At 42.9% G+C, this 19378-nt stretch overlaps 2 protein-coding genes across 6 annotated transcripts; one reads left to right on the top strand and one right to left on the bottom strand.

The window, feature by feature from the left end:
• The first annotated feature begins 13 nt into the window (after positions 1 to 13).
• On the top strand, positions 14 to 15342 carry IKZF5 (IKAROS family zinc finger 5). 5 transcript variants are annotated; one of them, XM_087767217.1, is made up of 8 exons: positions 14 to 93; positions 1571 to 1636; positions 2519 to 2613; positions 2715 to 2856; positions 3511 to 3684; positions 3989 to 4152; positions 4443 to 4625; positions 10040 to 15342. In XM_087767217.1, the coding sequence occupies exons 6-8, from the start codon at positions 4020 to 4022 to the stop codon at positions 10981 to 10983; spliced, it is 1260 nt and encodes a 419-aa protein (XP_087623343.1). In that variant the 5' UTR covers positions 14 to 93; positions 1571 to 1636; positions 2519 to 2613; positions 2715 to 2856; positions 3511 to 3684; positions 3989 to 4019; the 3' UTR covers positions 10984 to 15342. The 5 variants fall into 5 exon arrangements, with proteins under 5 accessions (XP_087623343.1, XP_087623342.1, XP_087623341.1 ...); XM_087767216.1 differs by lacking the exon at positions 2715 to 2856; XM_087767215.1 differs by lacking the exons at positions 2715 to 2856; positions 3511 to 3684.
• A 1054-nt stretch (positions 15343 to 16396) lies between these two features.
• On the bottom strand, positions 16397 to 19249 carry PSTK (phosphoseryl-tRNA kinase). The gene is made up of 6 exons (XM_087767221.1): positions 18971 to 19249; positions 18551 to 18812; positions 17959 to 18157; positions 17430 to 17505; positions 16833 to 16926; positions 16397 to 16617 (listed from the first exon to the last, which is right to left on the bottom strand). Exons 1-6 carry the CDS (start codon positions 19247 to 19249, stop codon positions 16412 to 16414), a joined length of 1116 nt encoding a protein of 371 aa, XP_087623347.1. The 3' UTR covers positions 16397 to 16411.
• Positions 19250 to 19378: the final 129 nt, after the last annotated feature.

Here is a 19378-nt window from a genome sequence, read left to right as displayed (position 1 = left end):
AGACTGCGGTGGGCCGGGCCGGGCGGCGGGAGGCACAACAAACATGGCGGCGCCGGCGGCGGCGGGCGGCGGCCGGGGTGCGGGGCGGCGGCGGTGAGTGACGGCCTCTCCCCGCCACCCGCCCCACCGTGAGGGGAGCACGGCGGCAGCGCGGCCCGCACCGCCGCTGGGGCGGTGGCGGTAACCGTGACACGCCTGCCCGGCGGCCGCGGGGCTCCCGCTGGGGCCTCCCTTTGACGTGAGGGGGACCGGGCGGCGGGGGCGCCTGGCCGCGGCAGGCTGCGCTCGGCTCCCGGCGCGGAGCGGGTGGGCGGCGGGGCGGGGAGGGCCCGGGTCAGCCGGCGACCGGCGGTTTTCCCGTAGCCGGTGACAGGTGGTGGGGCTCGGCCCGGCCGCCGCCGGCGCTGCCGTTCCCCTTCGCCTTCCCAGGCACAAAACTCCCTGAGAAGCAGCAGGAAGGGCTTGGGTAGAGTTTGGGATCCTTCCTCCTTCGTTACGTTAATTTTCAGTCATTTGAACTGGAAAAGATGAGGCTGGGACAGAGATCCCCCCCATTTTTTTTCCCCTTAATTCCTTAAAAGAAAATGGGATGCATACACATCTCATAGCCATGTTATTTTATTCTCTTATAATTACTGCAGTATGAATTCTTACTGTGTGTGTTAAACTGCTGGTTTTACTGTGTCTGAATTATTCTCTTTAGCAGAATTCTTCAGGTAAAATACTCATAATGCCTTTCATCCTAGCCCATCCTATAGTGCTTCTTAGACAATAAATTTAGTGCGTATCAGCACTGTGACTAATATTAAATCCAACAGTTGCGCCTGCGTAGAAAATGAATAACCAGTATTCAACCCGTCAGTGTACACAGCTGGAGAAGATGCAGTTGTCTATGCAGAAAATACTTTGTATAAATAGAACTTGAGGGACATCTGGTGCGATCAGCCCATTCGAGCGCGTGAAACACGAGCTGGTCTGCTCAGGTTCTAATAATTAAAACTGCATTTAATAGTTTGCAGTAGCGACGTAGCAAGCACCTCATCGATATCCTTCTTCCCTGAAAAAGGGAGCTGCTGGTTGTATAGCTGTAAAAAAATACCACATAAAATCACAAAAAGTTCTTTTGTGCATACAAATGTAGAGGATTGAAGTGGTTGTTACCTTGTGGCAGTTTACTTACACTGATATAAAAAAAAAAAGATGAATATTCTCAAATCGGTGAGGCAGAGAAAAGAAGTTTTATGCAGTTGATTCCCAAAATAATGTCTTTTCCCCAATCAGATTTTAAAAATTTTATGTAATTTTCTTTAAAAATTAAATGTCATTATAAAAGTAATCAATCAAATAAGTTTTTGTACCTTACACAAAGGGATACACAGATTCTTCTGTGAAAATATGGACCTTTAGCGTTGTTTCATGTTGAACCATTCAACATTTAGAATGGTTTAATTTTAAATTGTTATTTCTTATTATTATAATTTGGTGAAAGTTGCCCTGGTCAGTACTCTACATTACATTGGCCTATATTTCTCTTCCATATCTTTAATTTATATCCTTTTTTTTATTGCAGGAGACACCAACAAATGGAACACAAATTAACTTAAGCCTACACGAGGCTAGTGACACCTGAAAGAGGGTAGGGAAAATTGATATGTAAAGATGTGTTCAAAACTGACTTAATGGTGATAATAATAATAGGTGAGCACACTTAGCTATGATGTGAAAGAACGTACTCATCTGGATGCCGAAAAATGAACTAACATTTATAAATAACTTTGAACATGCAGGAGAATGTGTTTAAATGTGGTCTTGAACTCAGGACTTGAGTTTTTGTAGGTCAGCTAATGTTTTGTGTAGTAGCTATTGGAAAACAAAAAGATATTCTTATTGAAAATGTAGCATTATAGATTATTTCTGATTGTAATCTGCAGGAATAATAATGTGACTGACTCATTGCCCTCTTTCCAACTGAATCCTAAATTCTGTCTCCAGAAATTCATTGCAAATTGAGACTCTAGAGGTTTGTCATTTACAGTGCCAGAAAAGAGCATTACCACTGACCTCTAGTGAATATTTTTATTATCTCAATGCAAGGTAATGAAATGGATTAAGACTTTTATGCAGGACAGGAAACTAGAATTTTGGGAGAACTGTGAAGTACTGCTTTCTATAAGGCTTCTTTCCATCTTTGCTAATCAGCAACGTTCAGTTGGTTTCCCAACATTACAGTTGCCATAACTGACTTACCCAACTCTGGAATTTTTTGGAGCCATGTGTTCATCAGAGAAACTATTCAAACAATCAGTGAGATAGAAGTGTCTTTCAGTGAGATACACAAAGGAGTAGATGCAGCCTTTGAAAAGTTTTTGCTGGAAGTGTAATTGTTTTAATAAAACTTATAGCAGTAGAGTATTAAAACTTGTCTTTCAAAACATATATATATATTTTCAAGTTTCTTTCTTACAACTCATGAGGGTTGGGAAGAATAATGGACTAAGATTTCCTTTTTTCCTTCCAGGGAAAGTGGAGAAGCTGTGCTCTGTGCTTTCTATCTGACCTGTTGGGAGTACATTTTGGAGCATGTTTGCTACTTAGCAGGGAACTGAAATTCAGGTATGATCCATTTTAAAAAAAAAACAAAAAAAGTGTGGTGGGTTGACCCTGGCTGGACGCCAGGTGCCCACCAAAGCCGCTCTATCACTCCCCCTCCTCAGCTGGACAGGGGAGAGAAAATATAACGAAAAGCTCGTGGGTCAAGATAAGGACATGGAGAGATCATTTACCAATTACTGTCACAGGCAGAACAGACTCTACTTGGGGAAATTAGTTGAATTTATTACCAATCAAACCAGTAAGGTAATGAAAAAATAAAAACTACATCTTAAAACACCTTCCCCCCACTCCTGTCTTCTTCCCGGGCTCTACTTCACTCCCAATTTCTCTACGTCTTCCCCCCAAGCGACACAGGGTTATGGGGGTTGTGGTCAGTTCATCACACGTTGTTTCTGCCGCTCCTTCCTCCTCATGCTCTTCCCCTGTTCCAGCGTGGGTCCCTTCCATGGGGTGCAGTCCTTCAGGAACAGACTGCTCCAGCGTGGGTCCCCCGCAGGTCACAAGTCCTGCCAGCAAACCTGCTCCAGCCTAGGATCCTCTCTCCACGGGTGCACAGGTCCTGCCAGGAGCCTGCTCCAGTGTGGGCTTCCCACAGGGTCATGGCCTCCTTCGGGCATCCCCCTGCTCCAGTGTGGGGTCCTCCACGGGCTGCAGGTGGATCTCTGTTCCACCGCTAACCTCCATGGGCTGCAGGGACACAGCCTACCTCACCATGGGCTTCACCACGGGCTGTGGGAGAATCTCTGCTCCCGTGCTTGGAGCACCTCCTCCCCTCCTTCTTCACTGACCTTGGTGTCTGCAGAGTTGTTCTGCTCATGTATTCTCACTCCTCTCTCCGGCTGCAATTGCCGTTGCCCAGAAACTTTTTTTTTTCCCTTCTTAAATATCTTATGCCAGAGGCACGACCACCATTGCTGATTGGCTTGGCCTTGGCCAGCAGCAGGTCCGTCTTGGAGCCGGCTGGCGTTGACTCTATCAGACACAGGGGAAGCTTCTAGCAGCTCCTCACAGAAGCCACCCCTGTAGCCCCACCGCTACCAAAACCTTGCCATGCAAACCCAGTACAAAAAGGCAAGTTGATTTTGATTATTACATCATTTTATCCAAGTTGATATTGTCCTTATGTTACTGTGGCTGAAAATGGTTTCCCCAGTAATATGTAACTTGGTGATCTTTAATGAGTTAAAAATCATAAAAATAATATTCTTATGGTTTTCAATTTGTTCATTGAGTCATGCTGTATGATAAAAGTAATCCTTCACTTAAAAAAAAAACAAACAAAACCACAAACCAAAAAACCCACTAAAAAACCTTATTTTTATGAATGCATTCAAATTCAGTGACACTCGTGTTTTGAAAATACTTTTCCTTCTAGGCACAAGAGGTTGTAAACATACAGCGTGAATATGGGTGAAAAGAAGCCAGAACCTTTGGACTTTGTAAAAGATTTTCAGGAATATCTTACACAGCAGACTCACCATGTAAATATGATTTCTGGATCAGTTAGTGGAGACAAGGAAGCAGAGACTCTTCAGGGAGGTAAGCTGATTTCAGCGCTATCAAATTTTATTTTTTTGAGAATGAGTGCACTGTTTACATTCCACATAGTTATGCAGACTACTACAATTGTATGGAAGCATTTCTGATAGTCGTTTTCACATCACAAAAGATGTGTACGTATCTTTGTTTTAATGAGGGTATGTTCATATAGTTCTGTATATTTAAAGACGAAGGGCATAGAGAAGCAAAAGTTATTTGGCATATCCTCACAGCATGATAGATACTATCCCACTGATTCTTGATTGAAATCTCTGTTGCATTATTCACAGCTGGGACAGAAGGTGATCAGAATGGTCTGGATCACCCTTCTGTTGAAGTTTCACTGGATGAAAACTCAGGAATGTTAGTGGATGGGTTTGAAAGGACATTTGATGGAAAGTTAAAGTGTCGATACTGCAACTATGCCAGCAAAGGAACAGCACGGCTCATAGAGCACATCAGAATTCATACAGGTATGAAATATTCTGCAGTACTTTGCTGTGAGACATTGTGGTATTAACATAATGATTTGCATGTGAGGAGTTAGCATCTTCAAGCAGTGTGATAGTTCTTAGAGTTACTCAACAATTAGAACTGTTTTTTGAGGTTTTTTAGTACCTTTTTTTTAAAGGTGGGCCATGTACCTATTTAAATTATGCAAATTCCTACTTACATTTATTATTGCAGACTAGTGAATTTGAAGTAACTCTATATGGGAGTAAAGTTGAGCATGAAAGCATCAGTGTAAATTGAAGGGCCCTAAACGTAACTTTTAGTTTTTCCTTGCTAATCAGAAAAGTGAAATGCCACATTGGGATTTATAGGGGCTTTTCCTCCTCTGTTGTTTAGCTATGAAAATATACCCGTTTTGTGCAACATCCTAGCTGTGGAAGTACAAAACATAGTAATAAGAATAAACTTTTCTTATTGGTAGAATATTCAGATGTGAGGGCATATCATCAAATAGGTGACTAATAACAGTAATGAAAAGAAAAAATATTTACTGGGGCTTGCTTAAGAGCATTTGCCACTGTTGGGTTTATAAAAGTGAAAAGCAAAACTCACAATAAAGGTTAGAATATCCTGAACTGTTCATGAAGTCAGCTCTGACTTCATAGAATTGTTAAGGTTGGAAAAGACCCTTAAGATCATCGAGTCCAACCGTTAACCTAACCTTCTCCTTCTCTTGATTCTTCCATCTGGTGTGCTTGTCTCAGGGATGGTAGGGAGTGGCTCCACCAGTCTATCTCCCTCTCGCACTCCCTGATACTTCTCAGTCTTGCTACTTCTTTCAGCTCTGCCACCATGCTGAGTAGATCCTCCACCTGCTCGCACCTCACGCAGGTGTTGTCTCGGGAGCCCTCCGTCACTAGAGCAAGGCTCTGGCACTCCCTGCAGCCAGAGACCTGGGTGGCTGCATGTTTCAGTGAGAGCTCTGTCTGCATTGCCACATCCCTTCTTAAGGCTCTGCAGAGGGACCTGGCCAGGCTGGATCAATGGGCCGAGGCCAACTGTGGGAGGGTCAACAAGGCTCAGTGCCGGGTCCTGCACTTGGGTCACAACAACCCCAGGCAACGCTGCAGGCGTGGGGAGGAGCGGCTGGAGAGCTGCCCAGGGGAGAAGGACGTGGGGGTGTTGGTCGGCAGCCGGCTGAACATGAGCCAGCAGTGTGCTCAGGTGGCCAAGAAGGCCAGTGGCATCCTGGCTTGCATCAGGAATAGTGTGGCCAGCAGGACTAGGGAAGTGATCGTCCCCATGTGCTCGGCACTGGTGAGGTCGCACCTCGAATCCTGTGTTCAGTGTTGGGCCCCTCACTCCAAGAAGGACATCGAGGTGCTGGAGCTTGGCCAGAGCAGGGCAGCGAGGCTGGGGAAGGGTCTGGAGCACAAGGCTGGGGAGGAGGGGCTGAGGGAGCTGGGGGTGCTCAGCCTGGAGAAGAGGAGGCTGAGGGGAGACTTTATTGCTCTCTACAACTACCTGAAAGGAGGCTGTAGCCAGGTGGGGGTCGGTCTCCCAAATAACAAGCTATGGGACAAGAGGAAATGGCCTCAAGTTGCGCCAGGGGAGGTTTAGGTTGGATATTAGGAAGAATTTCTTCGCCGAAGGGGTTGTCAGGCCCTGGCACAGGCTGCCCAGGGAAGTGGTTGAGCCCCCATCCCTGGAGGTATTTAAAAGACTTGTGGATGTGGTGCTTAGGGACATGGTTTAATGGTGGACGTGGCAGCGCTGGGTTAACGGTTGGACTTGATGATCGTAAAGGTCTTTTCCAACGTAAACGATTCTGATTCTGTTCTTGGCAAAAGAGAAAACAAAATGAAAGGTCCTCGTGAATTCCGACTTTGGTGCCTGCTGAGTATGTTACACCAATACAGAAGACTTTATGGCTGTTAACTAGAGTAATAAAAAAAAAAAATTGTATTCTGCAAAAAATGGAAGTTTTTACGGGTTTCCATTTTGGTATGGAATGTCCCAAAACTTTTAAGTGTATCATTTCAGTGGTCTTGGGTAGGTGGCATTCTGGGACTCGCTTTGAAGGAGACACGTGGTTGTAACTTGGATGCAATTGTAGCTCTCTTCAGGTACAGTTACTGTTAGTCAGATTTTCACTTTGCCGTGAACCATTCCTTCTACACAGTAACTTCCAGGATGTATTTTGGGGAAGTCAGTGCTCCTTGCGCTGGCCCTGCAGTGTTGGCTTGTTTCGACAAGGCGTAATGGGATAGAAAATGGCAACCAACTCGAAATCAGAGTTCTGATGTTCAGGCTCTGAAGATCTTGTAAATTCTTTTCTCGTGCTACTGTGAGCTACCTCTGTGTGTAGCTGTTGCTGTTGTCAGATTCCCAGTGGAAATTTTGTGTAGTTCCGATAGTGGATAAAATACAGTGGCTTGTGTGCCTGCATTTGACACAGAGTTAATGCCATGGCTTGCTGCAGATCTGCAAAGCACGAATGTGTTTTGGAGCATTTTTTTGGTCTAGTTTTTCATAAAGCTGTTACAGCTTCACCTACCATTTGCCTCGTATGGTATTTGGACAACGAGACATGTTTTTCTTTCAACAGCTTTATTCTCTGCAGTTCTGTTTCTGAGCTTGTGAAATGAGGGTCATGTAGCGGGAGAAACTGTACTGCAGACTTACGCCGTTCACTGTAGCACGTTAGGATGACTTTTAAATGGTACTTAAAGATGTAGAATTAACATCAACTTTGAAATGTCATGTCTTTTCAGTAGCATATAGCTATTGCCATCTAAAAACTTGCATTCCCAAGCCCACAGTTGCTACTGGCCAGTTGTCAACATGAGCAGATGGACTGCTAGAGCTGTGACGGCAACCATAAATTGCTCCTAGAAGATGTTGGTACTGTGTGTTTGCGGATTCTTGAGATGTTTTTGATGGCTTTGGTGTGTGTGTGGTTCCTCAGACAGAATGACTGAAATAATGTGTTGTTACTTAATATCAAATGTCATAAATTTTGGACATGCTAGAGAGCGAAAATCAAATCTTTCTTCTTTAAGTATTGAACTGTGGGTATTGGTATAGTGTCAGCATTCCTTCTCTTACTCTAGGAAGTTGCCTACCTTTTGTATACTCTCAGATCTTAGGTTAACAGTTCCTTTGTGTTTTCAGAATGCTTTCTTAACCTGCTGCTACTTTAGGGAGCAGAGGTCACTAAGTGGCTAGAGGTAGCAGAACGATACCTGCTGCTGATTATGAGCATTTCAGCATGGTTGTCACATAATATATACAAAAGCAAGAAAGATTCCAACCAAAAATGAGCATGCTGAGAAATGTCCTCAAAAATCTCTGACCCAGTGGTCATTATTCAGAAGCAAACATTTCCCCTTTGCCTTTTTACAATACATTTAATGTCCTTAATTTTAATACAGCATTGCATCTGTCCCGATGGCATTTGCTATTACCTTAATGGCTCTTCAGGAAGCCCTGCTTTGTTTCTTTGTACAGAGACAGGGGACTCCAGAACAGGGACAGGGTTTTGGTTTGTTTTTTTTTTTTTTTTGTTTTGGTTTGGTTTTCTTTTTTTCATTTAAGGGCAAGGAGATCCAAGACCTGAGTGTAGTTTTGCTCAGAAGCCTGGTAGGGAAGCGTGGCAAAGGGCCAGGAGATGGATTGCATGGACTACGAAGGCTCAGAGTGACTGACTCAGCCTTAAAATAGGGAAGTGATAGCTGACTCGTAGCCTCAGAGCAATATAAGTAAATAGATAATGTACCATGGATAACATGCAAGTGCAGCAAGGTATCTGCCAAAGTAATTATGACCCAGGCATGATCACGCAACTATTATTAAATGCAACTTACTGCAGAATTCATTTCATGCTGAGTCTGACAGCAGTATAATTAGTAGTTCACCAGCTGTGTTGTATTAAGGGCGTGCAACATGGGACACAAATCTTTATCTGTGTGTAACCAGTTTAGAATGAAATAAGACCATGCAGATTGTAAAGCTCTTTGTGAATGCAGGGAGTTTGTCAGTCTTTTTACATCGTTGTTTGTACCAAATCTCCAGATCTTTACACACACATATATATCTGAATACATATATGTGCTTACGGAGAAATTATGGGTTCATTTGGTGCAAATAAGGTACTTAGAGGTAGCACAAAAATTGCTTGCTTTCTTCTTGAAGAGCCAGTGATGGGGGGGGGGAATCTTCTATCCAGTATCCGAGGTTGTGATTCCAAACTGTGGGATGCTCAATGTGGGAAGGGCTTTCTGTGTCAGTTGCATGCCATCTTACGGGGCCTGTACTGTGCTTGCAGTGTAACAGTGGCCCTTGGTCCATTCAGATCTCTGGGTTTTACCATCGTTCTAGATGGATTTTGAAAGCCACAACACAGATGTATTGCCCTGTATTTAAAATAGTAGAAAATGCTTCAAAAAACCCCATAAAGGCTGAAGAGAAGGAGCCCACTCACATTTTTTTTGGAGTTTGTTGTGCTGTGTGGCAAGAGAATCAGTTGCACAACAGTGATTTAGAAATTGACCTGGCATTCTAGATAGGAAGATGTTTCATTTCAGCACCTGAACATGCATTAAATCCTTCAGGCATTTCTAGCATTGCAGACCTGGATCTGAAAACTCCTAAAAGATCAGTCTATGACAGGAAAATCAAAAGTCCCAAAGTATGTTACAAATGTGTTGGCCTGTAATTATGTTTGAAAGTTTTCTGAGTACTTTTAAAAGTGTTAATGTGAATATCTCTAAATATCATTTAATAGAAGAGCAAAGTTCTACCTATCAGAAAGGAGAATATCTGGCACCGTCATGTCTGAGAGAGCACACAGCTGTCCAGAGATTAGCTGGCTTTTGTTTTCTTTAATAACTCTTCAGCCACAGGATCCTTTTTCAAAATTCAGTTCTTGAGTGGATGCATGTGCACATAGGTTATTTAGATAATAGTTCCAGGATGTTTAAAAGTAGGAATGTTTGGAAGATACCGAAAGGATACCCTCCCTCAACTTTTAAACACAGTTGTCATTAAGAATGATTACATTTTGGTGGTACGGACATTCCTGTAGCCAACTGTCTATGTGCTTTACAGGTGAGGTAGAGTTTGGATCCAGTTAAGAGCACCACACAAACATCATTGCGTTCAGTCCTTGGCATCATTGCTGCAATTCCTAGTCAGGTTATCTGTTACGCTAATTCTGGTCACATTTTTTTCTTATGCTTACTGTCACTTGGGTGAAGCAGAGATGTCAGTTCACTCCGATCTTCCACCAAATACCCAGCTAAACTCAAGACTAGCAGTGACTCTGAAGCCAAACTGTTTGATCAGCAGCTCCCAGTTAGCTACTTTCTGTTCCACGACAAGCCTTTTTCAAGCACTCTGAGATGCTGTAGTATAATCTATTTTAATTTTCCAGGTGAGAAGCCGCACAGATGCCATTTGTGTCCCTTTGCATCAGCTTATGAACGTCACCTAGAAGCTCACATGCGGTCGCATACTGGTGAAAAACCATATAAATGTGAATTTTGTTCCTTTCGCTGCAGTGACAGAAGCAACTTATCTCACCACCGCAGGCGCAAACATAAAATGGTGCCTATCAAGGGTACAAGGTCTTCCCTAAGCAGCAAGAAAATGTGGGGGGGGTTGCAGAAGAAGACCAGCAATTTGGGGTACAGCAGAAGAGCATTAATTAATTTGAGTCCACCTTCCATGGTGGTTCAGAAACCAGACTACCTTAATGATTTCACTCATGAAATCCCAAATATCCAGACTGAAGCATATGAGAGCATGACAAAAACAACCCAGAGCAGTGGGTTGCCAAGAGATCCACAAGACCTCATGGTAGATAATCCTTTAAACCAGCTTTCTACGTTAGCCGGACAGTTATCTAGCTTGCCACCTGAAAACCAAAATCCAGCCTCTCCTGACGTTGTTTCCTGTCAAGATGAAAAGCCTTTCATGATACAGCAGCCTGCTGCACCTGCAGTAGTTTCAGCTGTGTCAGCAAATATTCCTCAAAGTTCATCTCCAACCAGCCCAGATCCTCGGCCTACACACAATCAGAGGAACTATAGTCCCGTGGCAGGTCCCAGCAGTGATCGCAGTGCCCACACCAGTACTCCCAGCATAAGTAACAGTCAACCAAGTACTCCAGCTCCAACCCTTCCGGTTCAGGACCCTCAGCTTCTGCATCACTGCCAACACTGTGACATGTACTTTGCGGACAATATCCTTTATACTATTCACATGGGATGTCATGGATTTGAAAATCCTTTTCAGTGCAACATATGTGGGTGTAAGTGTAAAAATAAGTATGACTTTGCTTGCCATTTTGCAAGAGGCCAACATAGTCAACATTGACTGAGAACATGCTTTCATTTAGTTTTTTAACATATTACAGTATATTTTTCATACTTGCTGAAGGTAAAGCTTGCACATTCCCATAAGGAATCTTCACATTAATCAATTCGACAAAGGAGGCAAATTTATTTCTATGTTGTCGTAAAACTTGCCAGGGAAATTTTGTATAAGATGTGGTTGATATTTTATATGTAGCCTTTCAAAAAAGCTGAGGGAGTGCTATAAGAATTGGAATGCATTTACAGGTTTTGGTTGCTAAATTTAAGTCGCTTGCACTTAATCCCAATAAACATTCTGCAAATGTAGAAGCAGAGCGTGTGTCCTGAAACATAGGATGCAATTACCATACTATTTACTAGGCAAGACAAAATATATTAACCATAAAATAGGAAAGGTTAATGCAATGACACACGTGGTTACTTTGGAGACATACTTATCCTTAAAAACTTAGCTACTACTCCAAACTGGAAAAACAAACAGAAGCAACTTTCACATACAAATTAAATTGGATGTAAAACTTGCTTTAATCTGATGAAGGTTAATAAGTTTTTGCTTAGTATAGTCTAAACTCTTCATGCTCGGGCTGAAACACTAATTTAACTATTATTTTTAAAACTCTTCACAAAACTAGAAGATAACAGGTTATTGTGAATGAAACTCTGGTGGAAAAAAGGAAGGAGTTAGAAGCTTGTCATTCACTAGTTATACAAAGGAAAAATTAAACGTGACACCTTATTTTAAAGTACACTTAGGAAAATTTTACATGTCATTCTTTTTAAAAGGAGGTAATTTTTAAACAGTCATAATAAAGAGCTTGTAGAACTAATATATATTCCATGAGATTTTTAACTGCCTTAAACTAATTTGTACAGATACTTAAAATTTGCACAATTAGACTTCTGTCTTGCTGATGGAAGTTCTAATAGAAACAAACAAGAGGTTTACAAATTAAAAATCATTTGTTCAGTTTTCTCTCGGGCCAAGCTACAACTGATAGGTTGCCTGTATGTTTGAAAGTTGTATACTCTAGTTTATCGTAAGCTTCAGCTAACTTGGAAGTCAGTTTGTCTTGTCCCCTCCCCCAGATTTGTTGTCCGTTTGGTGTGCTAGAAATAAGGGGAAGGGCTTCTGGGTTTTCTGAACTGTTAATGTAGTAGGCAAAGGGATGCCGGCTGACAACATTTGAAGTCATTGTGATTAATATGGTAGGTGGCAAACGGTAACTAAAGATGTACATGAAGTCCATTGCACATGTTTATTTTTTTTAATACTGTACATCTTACTTTAGAAGCACCTAGGCTAACAGACAGGCACTTTAATATAAACCTAAATAAAACATCCTAGCAAAATGAATAAAAGCTCTTAATATGCTACACAGGAATTTGTAATGTTGCAAAGAAGTGAAGAACTGTTACTTTTCCCATATTTTGACATGCACTTTTACCTTAGTTTGTCTCACTTGAGACAAGTTAAAGCTTCCCTTATATATTCCCCTTTTACTATCAGCAAAGTATGGCAGCAAATATGTTTTGTTAAAAGCAGGAAGATTTTATTAATGTTCTGCCAGTCAGAGGTTGGAATCTGAATAGCAAATGTTTGGCTTACTCAAATTTATCTTGTTATGGGAGCTAAAGCTTCCTGAAGCCAATGGAAAAACTTACAATGACTTCAGTGTAACATCAATGCAGGAAAAACCACCCTTCTGAGAATTTTAGCTTTAGAAGTAATTTTGACTTTAATGAATTAGAAATTTGGGAACCGAATATGTTTCTCTCTACCTAACTTACCTACTGTTGAATTTTCTGTGCTTAAGTAACCAGTTGAAGGAACTGGATTCTTGGCTGCACATAGTCTTGTAGTAATGAGGTCAAAAATATGCCATTGAAGTATTTCCAATGTAGTGAAGATGAATGATGACGCACTGTCACTCCTAAAAATGTTTTTGGTTTCAGGCCTGGTTCAAAATCCATTGCAGTGGATTTGTAAAAGAGAATGTAATTTCCATTTTTCATAATGACACTCTTTATAATTCCAGAATATCTCTGTTGCTTTATACTTTTAAAATTTATTTTATAAGCAGAACTGCAACTCTGTATGCATAACCATACAGAGTCCTTTGTTTTGAGGACTAAAAGTTGACTGAACTGGAATCCAGTTGGAAGTTACTGCTCCTGTACAGGTTTTGTAACGTGACGCTTCCAGTCAAAGAATAATAGAAATGATAGCTCTCTTTTGATCACACGTTGACACGTTCTAAAATCTATATTTGGCTAAAATACGATATTAGAACTACAAACGTTACTGTTAAAGACCATTACAATTAGTAATTTGTAGAAGTCATTTTCCTTGCCTTTTGATAGATGATGTAAACTTCTATTCCGAGGCTCTAGCAACTCCAAGGCAACTGCTGAAACGGTGGTGCTCCAAGGAGCACCTTCCAGCGCCGAATGATGCCGATCACAACAGCCAAGGTCGCCTTGGTTTGCGGCTCCAGCCTTTCTCCCCCTTAGTATCAGTAGGGAGATTAACTCCCGTGTGCGCAAATGTTTGAGGTTTCATCCTTCCATTCCATTTACGTGGTTTCTGATCCATTAGGACTTTCATTGGCAGTGCCTGTAAACATTACAGGCTTTTCTTTTTGTGTCAGCTCATGATTTGGCGATTTAGAAAAATGGCTTCTGAACCGTGATGCCCCTGAATGAAATTTTAGATAGGAGAAATAGTTAGGTCACTAATAGAGGTAACCGGTAGCAAGAGGAAGCCTGGATGATCTTACTGAAAAGGGGCCCTCATTTAGGAGGGGCTCCTCTGGTGCGGGGGAACGTATGTTCTTAATAATAGAACTCAGTATGAAAAAAAAACCTAACCCCAAACCTTGCAAATTGTTATTTAGAAGTATTTTAATATTGACTTAATACCATTGTCTCTGCTTCGAAATCCCTAAGGAAAAGAAAATTAGCTTGAACATCTATGAACTGTTGGACAATGATAAAACTATTTTTCCTTCTTCCCTTGTGCAAGCTCCTGTTTGCAGGGGGGTTCTTAGGCAGCAGCAAGCTTTGGCGTTCATCCCTTGGTTCTGCAACCAGATCTGCGGGGTGGATCCCTGCTGATGTCCTGGTCCTTTGCAGAGGGTCACCCTCTGGACAAGGACTCTTAATTTTTCAACATAAAACTGCGTGTTCAGCTGTGCCAAACAGTATGCTGACTACATCGATTTCCTTCTGCCTACAGAGTAGGTTTGGAAGGTGTATTTTCCTATTAGTTTTTCATAATTCTGTACGTACTATTTACTATAAAGACCAGAGTTAGTACTGGAAAATTATTTGAGAGTGTGATCCTGACGATTCCCTTGCACAAGCAGGCCTTACTCAGAGTCAGTGAGGGATACTTGTCAGGAATTGTGGGATCGAGTCCTGGGTTAGGACTTTTCATATTGAGTTCTCCATGTGCTAGACTGCACTAACTTGGTTTTTCTAAAAAACCAAACCCTTATGTTATAAGGTGGTGATTAGCATTTTAACTGGTATTAACAGGGAAGTTTGGGAATGAGCTGAAATTTTTCCATAGCTTGACTCTGTTAAGTTCTGTAGTTGCAAAACATTAACTTTGTGGGTTTGTTTGTTTTTATTGTAATAGATTGTTTTAGAGATTTGTTGACATTTTTAACATGCACTATTTATAGTACTCTTAATACAGACTTATTGAGACTGAATATTCCAATGAACATGCAAATACTAGACTGAAGATCTTGGTAGATTATCTCAGTACTTAAACCAACTGTGAAGCAGCTAATAGGGAAAAATAGTTGTTTTTTCACAGATACAATGTTTAGATGAAGAGGATTTTGACATAAAATGTTGATTGGCATTTTAACATAAAACTCAGTGCTGGAAGACACGTTCCAACGGTGTTTCCTAGCAAAATGATCTGTTGCTATTTGTTTTGTTCCAGAATGTTTGAGAGGTTTGCTTGTTTGCTTTTTGTTTCTTTCTGACGAAGGGAATGTAATTTAGAAGTCTTCACTGGCAAGTTTTCTATTAATTTTAAGCTTCTTTGAAAATCTACAGCAAATGGATGTTCTGCTGCAGGAAATGTATTCCCTGCTGAAGCATTTTTCATTGAGCAATCTTTGTGTATGTGCTTCTAAGTACCTGCTTTGTTAATAATATGTATTTCAGTGTAAAGAGCATATTTTGTATGCAAAAAGGAAACCTGTTAGAGTTGTAAAATAAATTTTATTGTGTAGTGAATGTTTTTGGATGAGAAGGTTAATTCTGAAATGACTATATCTAGTGTAGTTCATGTTGTGGAGCTTTGCTTTTGTAAGATATGAATAAAATAACACTTTCTAATTAAGTCATGTTAATTCTACTTAATTACATATGCTTCGACAGCTGGAACTGATGAACTCATGATATGGTATGGAGGTAAGCTTACCTTTTGGGTAAGCAAGGAACAGTGCATTTACATTTCAGTCTGCTGAAGTTGAAAATGCTCAATTTTAGTGCTGAACCAGGACACTCTTTTACTTCTTTCCACTCTTAATCTTGCACATTTGGTCGTTGTCTTTGTTTCCTCGTACTCCTATTTCCTTACCAAGAATGCTCGTATGTCTGAAATCAGAGTTTTTATTGTGGTAAGGTGGCTGGCGCTGCATATGGAACTGCTGTGTATGTTGTCAGATACTTCGAAGGCAGCACCAAATGTTAAGTTCCTTTGGACACTGGAGTTAATCCTATACGCGTGCGTACCTGCATGCAACTCTCAAGAGCCTTAATTTAGGTGCATCTCAAATTTCTTGTTCTTTGCAAAGTTTCTGTCAGGGAAACAAGCGGAGAAGCCAAGAGCCTGATCTAAAAAAGGGGCTTAGGAAACTGAAGTGGGAACTTGGATTAAATTAGGTGCTGACATCCTGACTTTGGATGCTGCAGTACATTGTTAACCCGCTTCAGGCTTGAAGTGCTGAACTCTGTCTCACTTCTTGTTTTCCTACCTTCCCAAGCACGTGTTCTCTGGAAATGCTCAGCTACCCGTCTGGCAGAGCAGAGCAGGTCACCATCCCAGGCGCTCTTCAAAACCTCAGCTGGAGGAGACTCCAGGAAAGCTGATCCCGCTCAAAGTTAGTCCCGCTGTAAGCAGGAAACAAGACTAGGCAACTTCGAGGTGTTCCTCCCAGACTAACTTTTCCTATGCTTCTGTGAAATTTAAAATCTAAGGATGGTTTGTTGTTGGCTTGATCTTCAAAGTCAAACACAGTATGCCAGACTGTATTTCTCTTCCGTAGTATGAGGAGAGGAGTTACGAGAGGGCATGAGCCTCCAGAGAAGAAAGCAGTACCTCTCACCTGTCTTCAGGTGTGCTGCTGAAAGAATACTGCATTTTAAACACCCTGGACTCTTAAAAAACACCAACATTCTCTATGTCATTATTTTAAAATATATTTATTAACTACATTGGTTGCCTCATGTTGGAATGAAGAAATGACACTTGTAGCAGGGTCAGAATATTGATTTTGCACGCAAATTTGGTTTTCCAAATTATTTCCTTGCCGCAAGTCTTCTAAAAATTCTGCTTTGAGTTTGTTGAGTTCTTCTGCCAGGCTCTTCATCTCAGTTGGGAGTATGTTTTTATCTAAAAGAAAATTAAAGCTCAACTTTCAACTTCATGTTTAAAGACAAAATTTACAGACTTTGACTCGCGTTCTACAAATAACTTTGACCAGACTTCTGAAGGAGGTTGCCTCAGTCACACCTGCAGGGCTGGGATTCCTTAACAATTTGCCCCGAGGGAATTGCACGGGTTTAGTGTTACGTTGCAGGCTAGCACCGGGAACACGCTACGCGTACCTTTTGCATCCTTCATTGTCTGGGAGATGATGCGTCTGCACGTCTGATCGGCCTGATGGACAGCACTAGCTGCGCAGATTGCTCGATCTGCTTCCTATCCAGGGTGACCAACAGAAAGGGAGAACACGTGCAAATACGTTAAATTTGATTTAGACTGCCATCACCTTTTGAAGTACGCTTTGAAAACAAGGAACACGGTAGCAGCAGCTCAGTGGCTGGTGCAGCACGGACCAGCTCCTTTGGATTCGGAGGCAGGTATGTGTGCTTGCATGCCTGCCAGAGGCAGACGTCTGCGACATTAGGAAGCAAACGTGATTTTCCTCAGTGGGATGTGAAAGCTCCAAAAGCCATTCTTTTTACTACTGTAGAACATGTAACAGCATTCTTAAAGGTAGTTCGGTGGTTTAACTTAATAAGGTGACAGAAGTACCCATTTCAAATAGGATTAACTTCTCTGCGTATGCTTTTGCAATCAAGAAATGCACTAGCTATTTCTCAATTTCTGTCATCACGGGTGTTCTGAATCCAGTTCAGGAATAACTTAACTCATTCACCATCGGCTGAAAGAGCCGTGACTGCGAAGACAAGCAGTGCTACCTTTTGTTCACTGTTCTCCTCGTTTTGCTTCACTGGATTTTCCAAAGCAGTGGCCAGCAAACTAATTATCTGCTCACTAAGGAAACAAACAAAAGAGTAAACCACATTAATCAAACAAGTTTCACTGAGGATTTTTCTTTCATTTTGTAATGACACCTCATCACAGAAAAAAAAAGCAAGTTTGCAGTTAAATTTATGAGGCAATCAATGAACTAATCTTTATATAGCAAGTTAGATGAAAAACAATTACAACGAAAACTACAGCCAATTATTTCCAGTCTTACTGTTTCAGACAATTTACATGAATTTTCAACAACAGTTTAGAAGTGCAGTTAGGTTTGATGCTAACTCTGCAAAGAATGATGGCGGTGAGTTCCCAACAACTGGCACGTATCGTGTGTTACAGGCTTCCAAAAATCACCACATGGAATACTTTTTACATGCTGTTTACATACAGTCAAAAGCTTCTACTTGCCCGTTTATGAAAATGGTACTTATTGAAAACCCTAGCATCAATACAGTAGCATACTTATCCTCTGGCGTGCAATCAAAACTTTTCAGAATGAGGCTGTTCCGTTCCCAAGCGTTTTTCTTGAGATCTGGCATTTCTATTTTTCCTGCCATTAAACATATTGTCTCGTCAGGTAACGGATGGCTCCGGAGACGATTTCTCTGCAAGCAGCATTCGAGTGGACACTCTAAAAACAACTGGCAGAAGCTCAAGGAATCTAAAAGAACATAAACAGACAGTTTTACCTTTAAACTGTTGAGGTAATAATTTCTGAGAGCAACACGCACGAGAAAGGCTTTACATGAATGAGTAACTTCTACACTAGTTCTGAGCCTGAAAAGAATACAAATCTAAGAAGAATACAACCAATTTTACCTTCAAGGCTGCTCAAGTAGTAATTTCTGAGATCAACATAGATAAGAAAGGCTTTAAGTGACCTAGCAACTTTTAATAATACAGCAATAAAGTTAAGTTGGTGGTTACTGTACAGCAGGAATCTAGCAATTAAGCGTAACAGATGTTCCCCAAGAGTACTTAAAGGCAGTTGAGGAAAACTGAATTTCCTACGAAGCCGAAAACGTTCTTAGGCGTAGGAGCAAAGAGTAGTTACATTTGCGAGCCAGCCGGTACACCTCGTGTCTCATGCTCTGATAATAAAAGTTGTCATCCAAGATCAGGTAGAGCGGCCCGGGCGCGGCGGGACGTCCCGCCGAGGAGAGCAGCCCCTGCCCGCGGCAGCAGGCCAGGAAGCGCCCCCAGGCCGGCTGCGGGGCGGCGGCGGGGGCGGCCAGCGGCTCCCCGGTGAGCAGGGCCCGCAGGAAGCGCTCCAGGCACTGCAGCAGCTCTCGCCGGCTCCGTTTCCAGCGGGGCAGCTGCGGAGGAAGGCAGCGGAGCGGTGACTGCCCGCGCACCCAGCCCCGCCCCGCCCCGGCGCCCGGCCGCGAGGAGGCCCCGCCGGAGGCAGGCGCCGCGCCGCTGAGCGCCGCGCCCCGGCTGGCCAATGAGCGGCAGGGGGAGAAGCCGCACTGACCAATGGCGACGACCCCGCCGGCCCCGCCCCCGGCTCGCGCGGGAGGAAGGCCTCCGGCGGGATGAGCTCGTCGTAGCTGAGGAGGGCGCAGGCCCAGCCCCGGCGCCGGGGCAGGCGGCGGCGCAGGGCGCGGGCCAGGGTGGACTTGCCGGCCGCCGGCAGCCCGCACAGCACGCACAGCCCCACCCGGGCGCGCCCCCCGCCGCCCTGCTGCTCCGCCGCCGCCGCCGCCGCCAGCCCGCCCGCCGCTCCGGCCGCTGCCGCCGCTGCTCTGCGCATGCGCGGGGCCCTGGCGGCGGGCGGGGCGCGGAGCTGCCGTCCTGTCAGGCCGGGAGTCCGGCCCGGTGCCCGAAACGCCCCGTTCTACTCTGTTTTCTTTTGGTAATAAATTCAGTAATACACCTTAGC

This window comes from Nipponia nippon, unplaced genomic scaffold (assembly GCF_047370975.1).
Source record: "Nipponia nippon isolate SJK-2023a ecotype South Korea unplaced genomic scaffold, ASM4737097v1 scaffold_3, whole genome shotgun sequence".
NCBI lineage: Eukaryota > Metazoa > Chordata > Aves > Pelecaniformes > Threskiornithidae > Nipponia > Nipponia nippon.
This window is presented reverse-complemented; position numbering and strand designations above follow the sequence as displayed.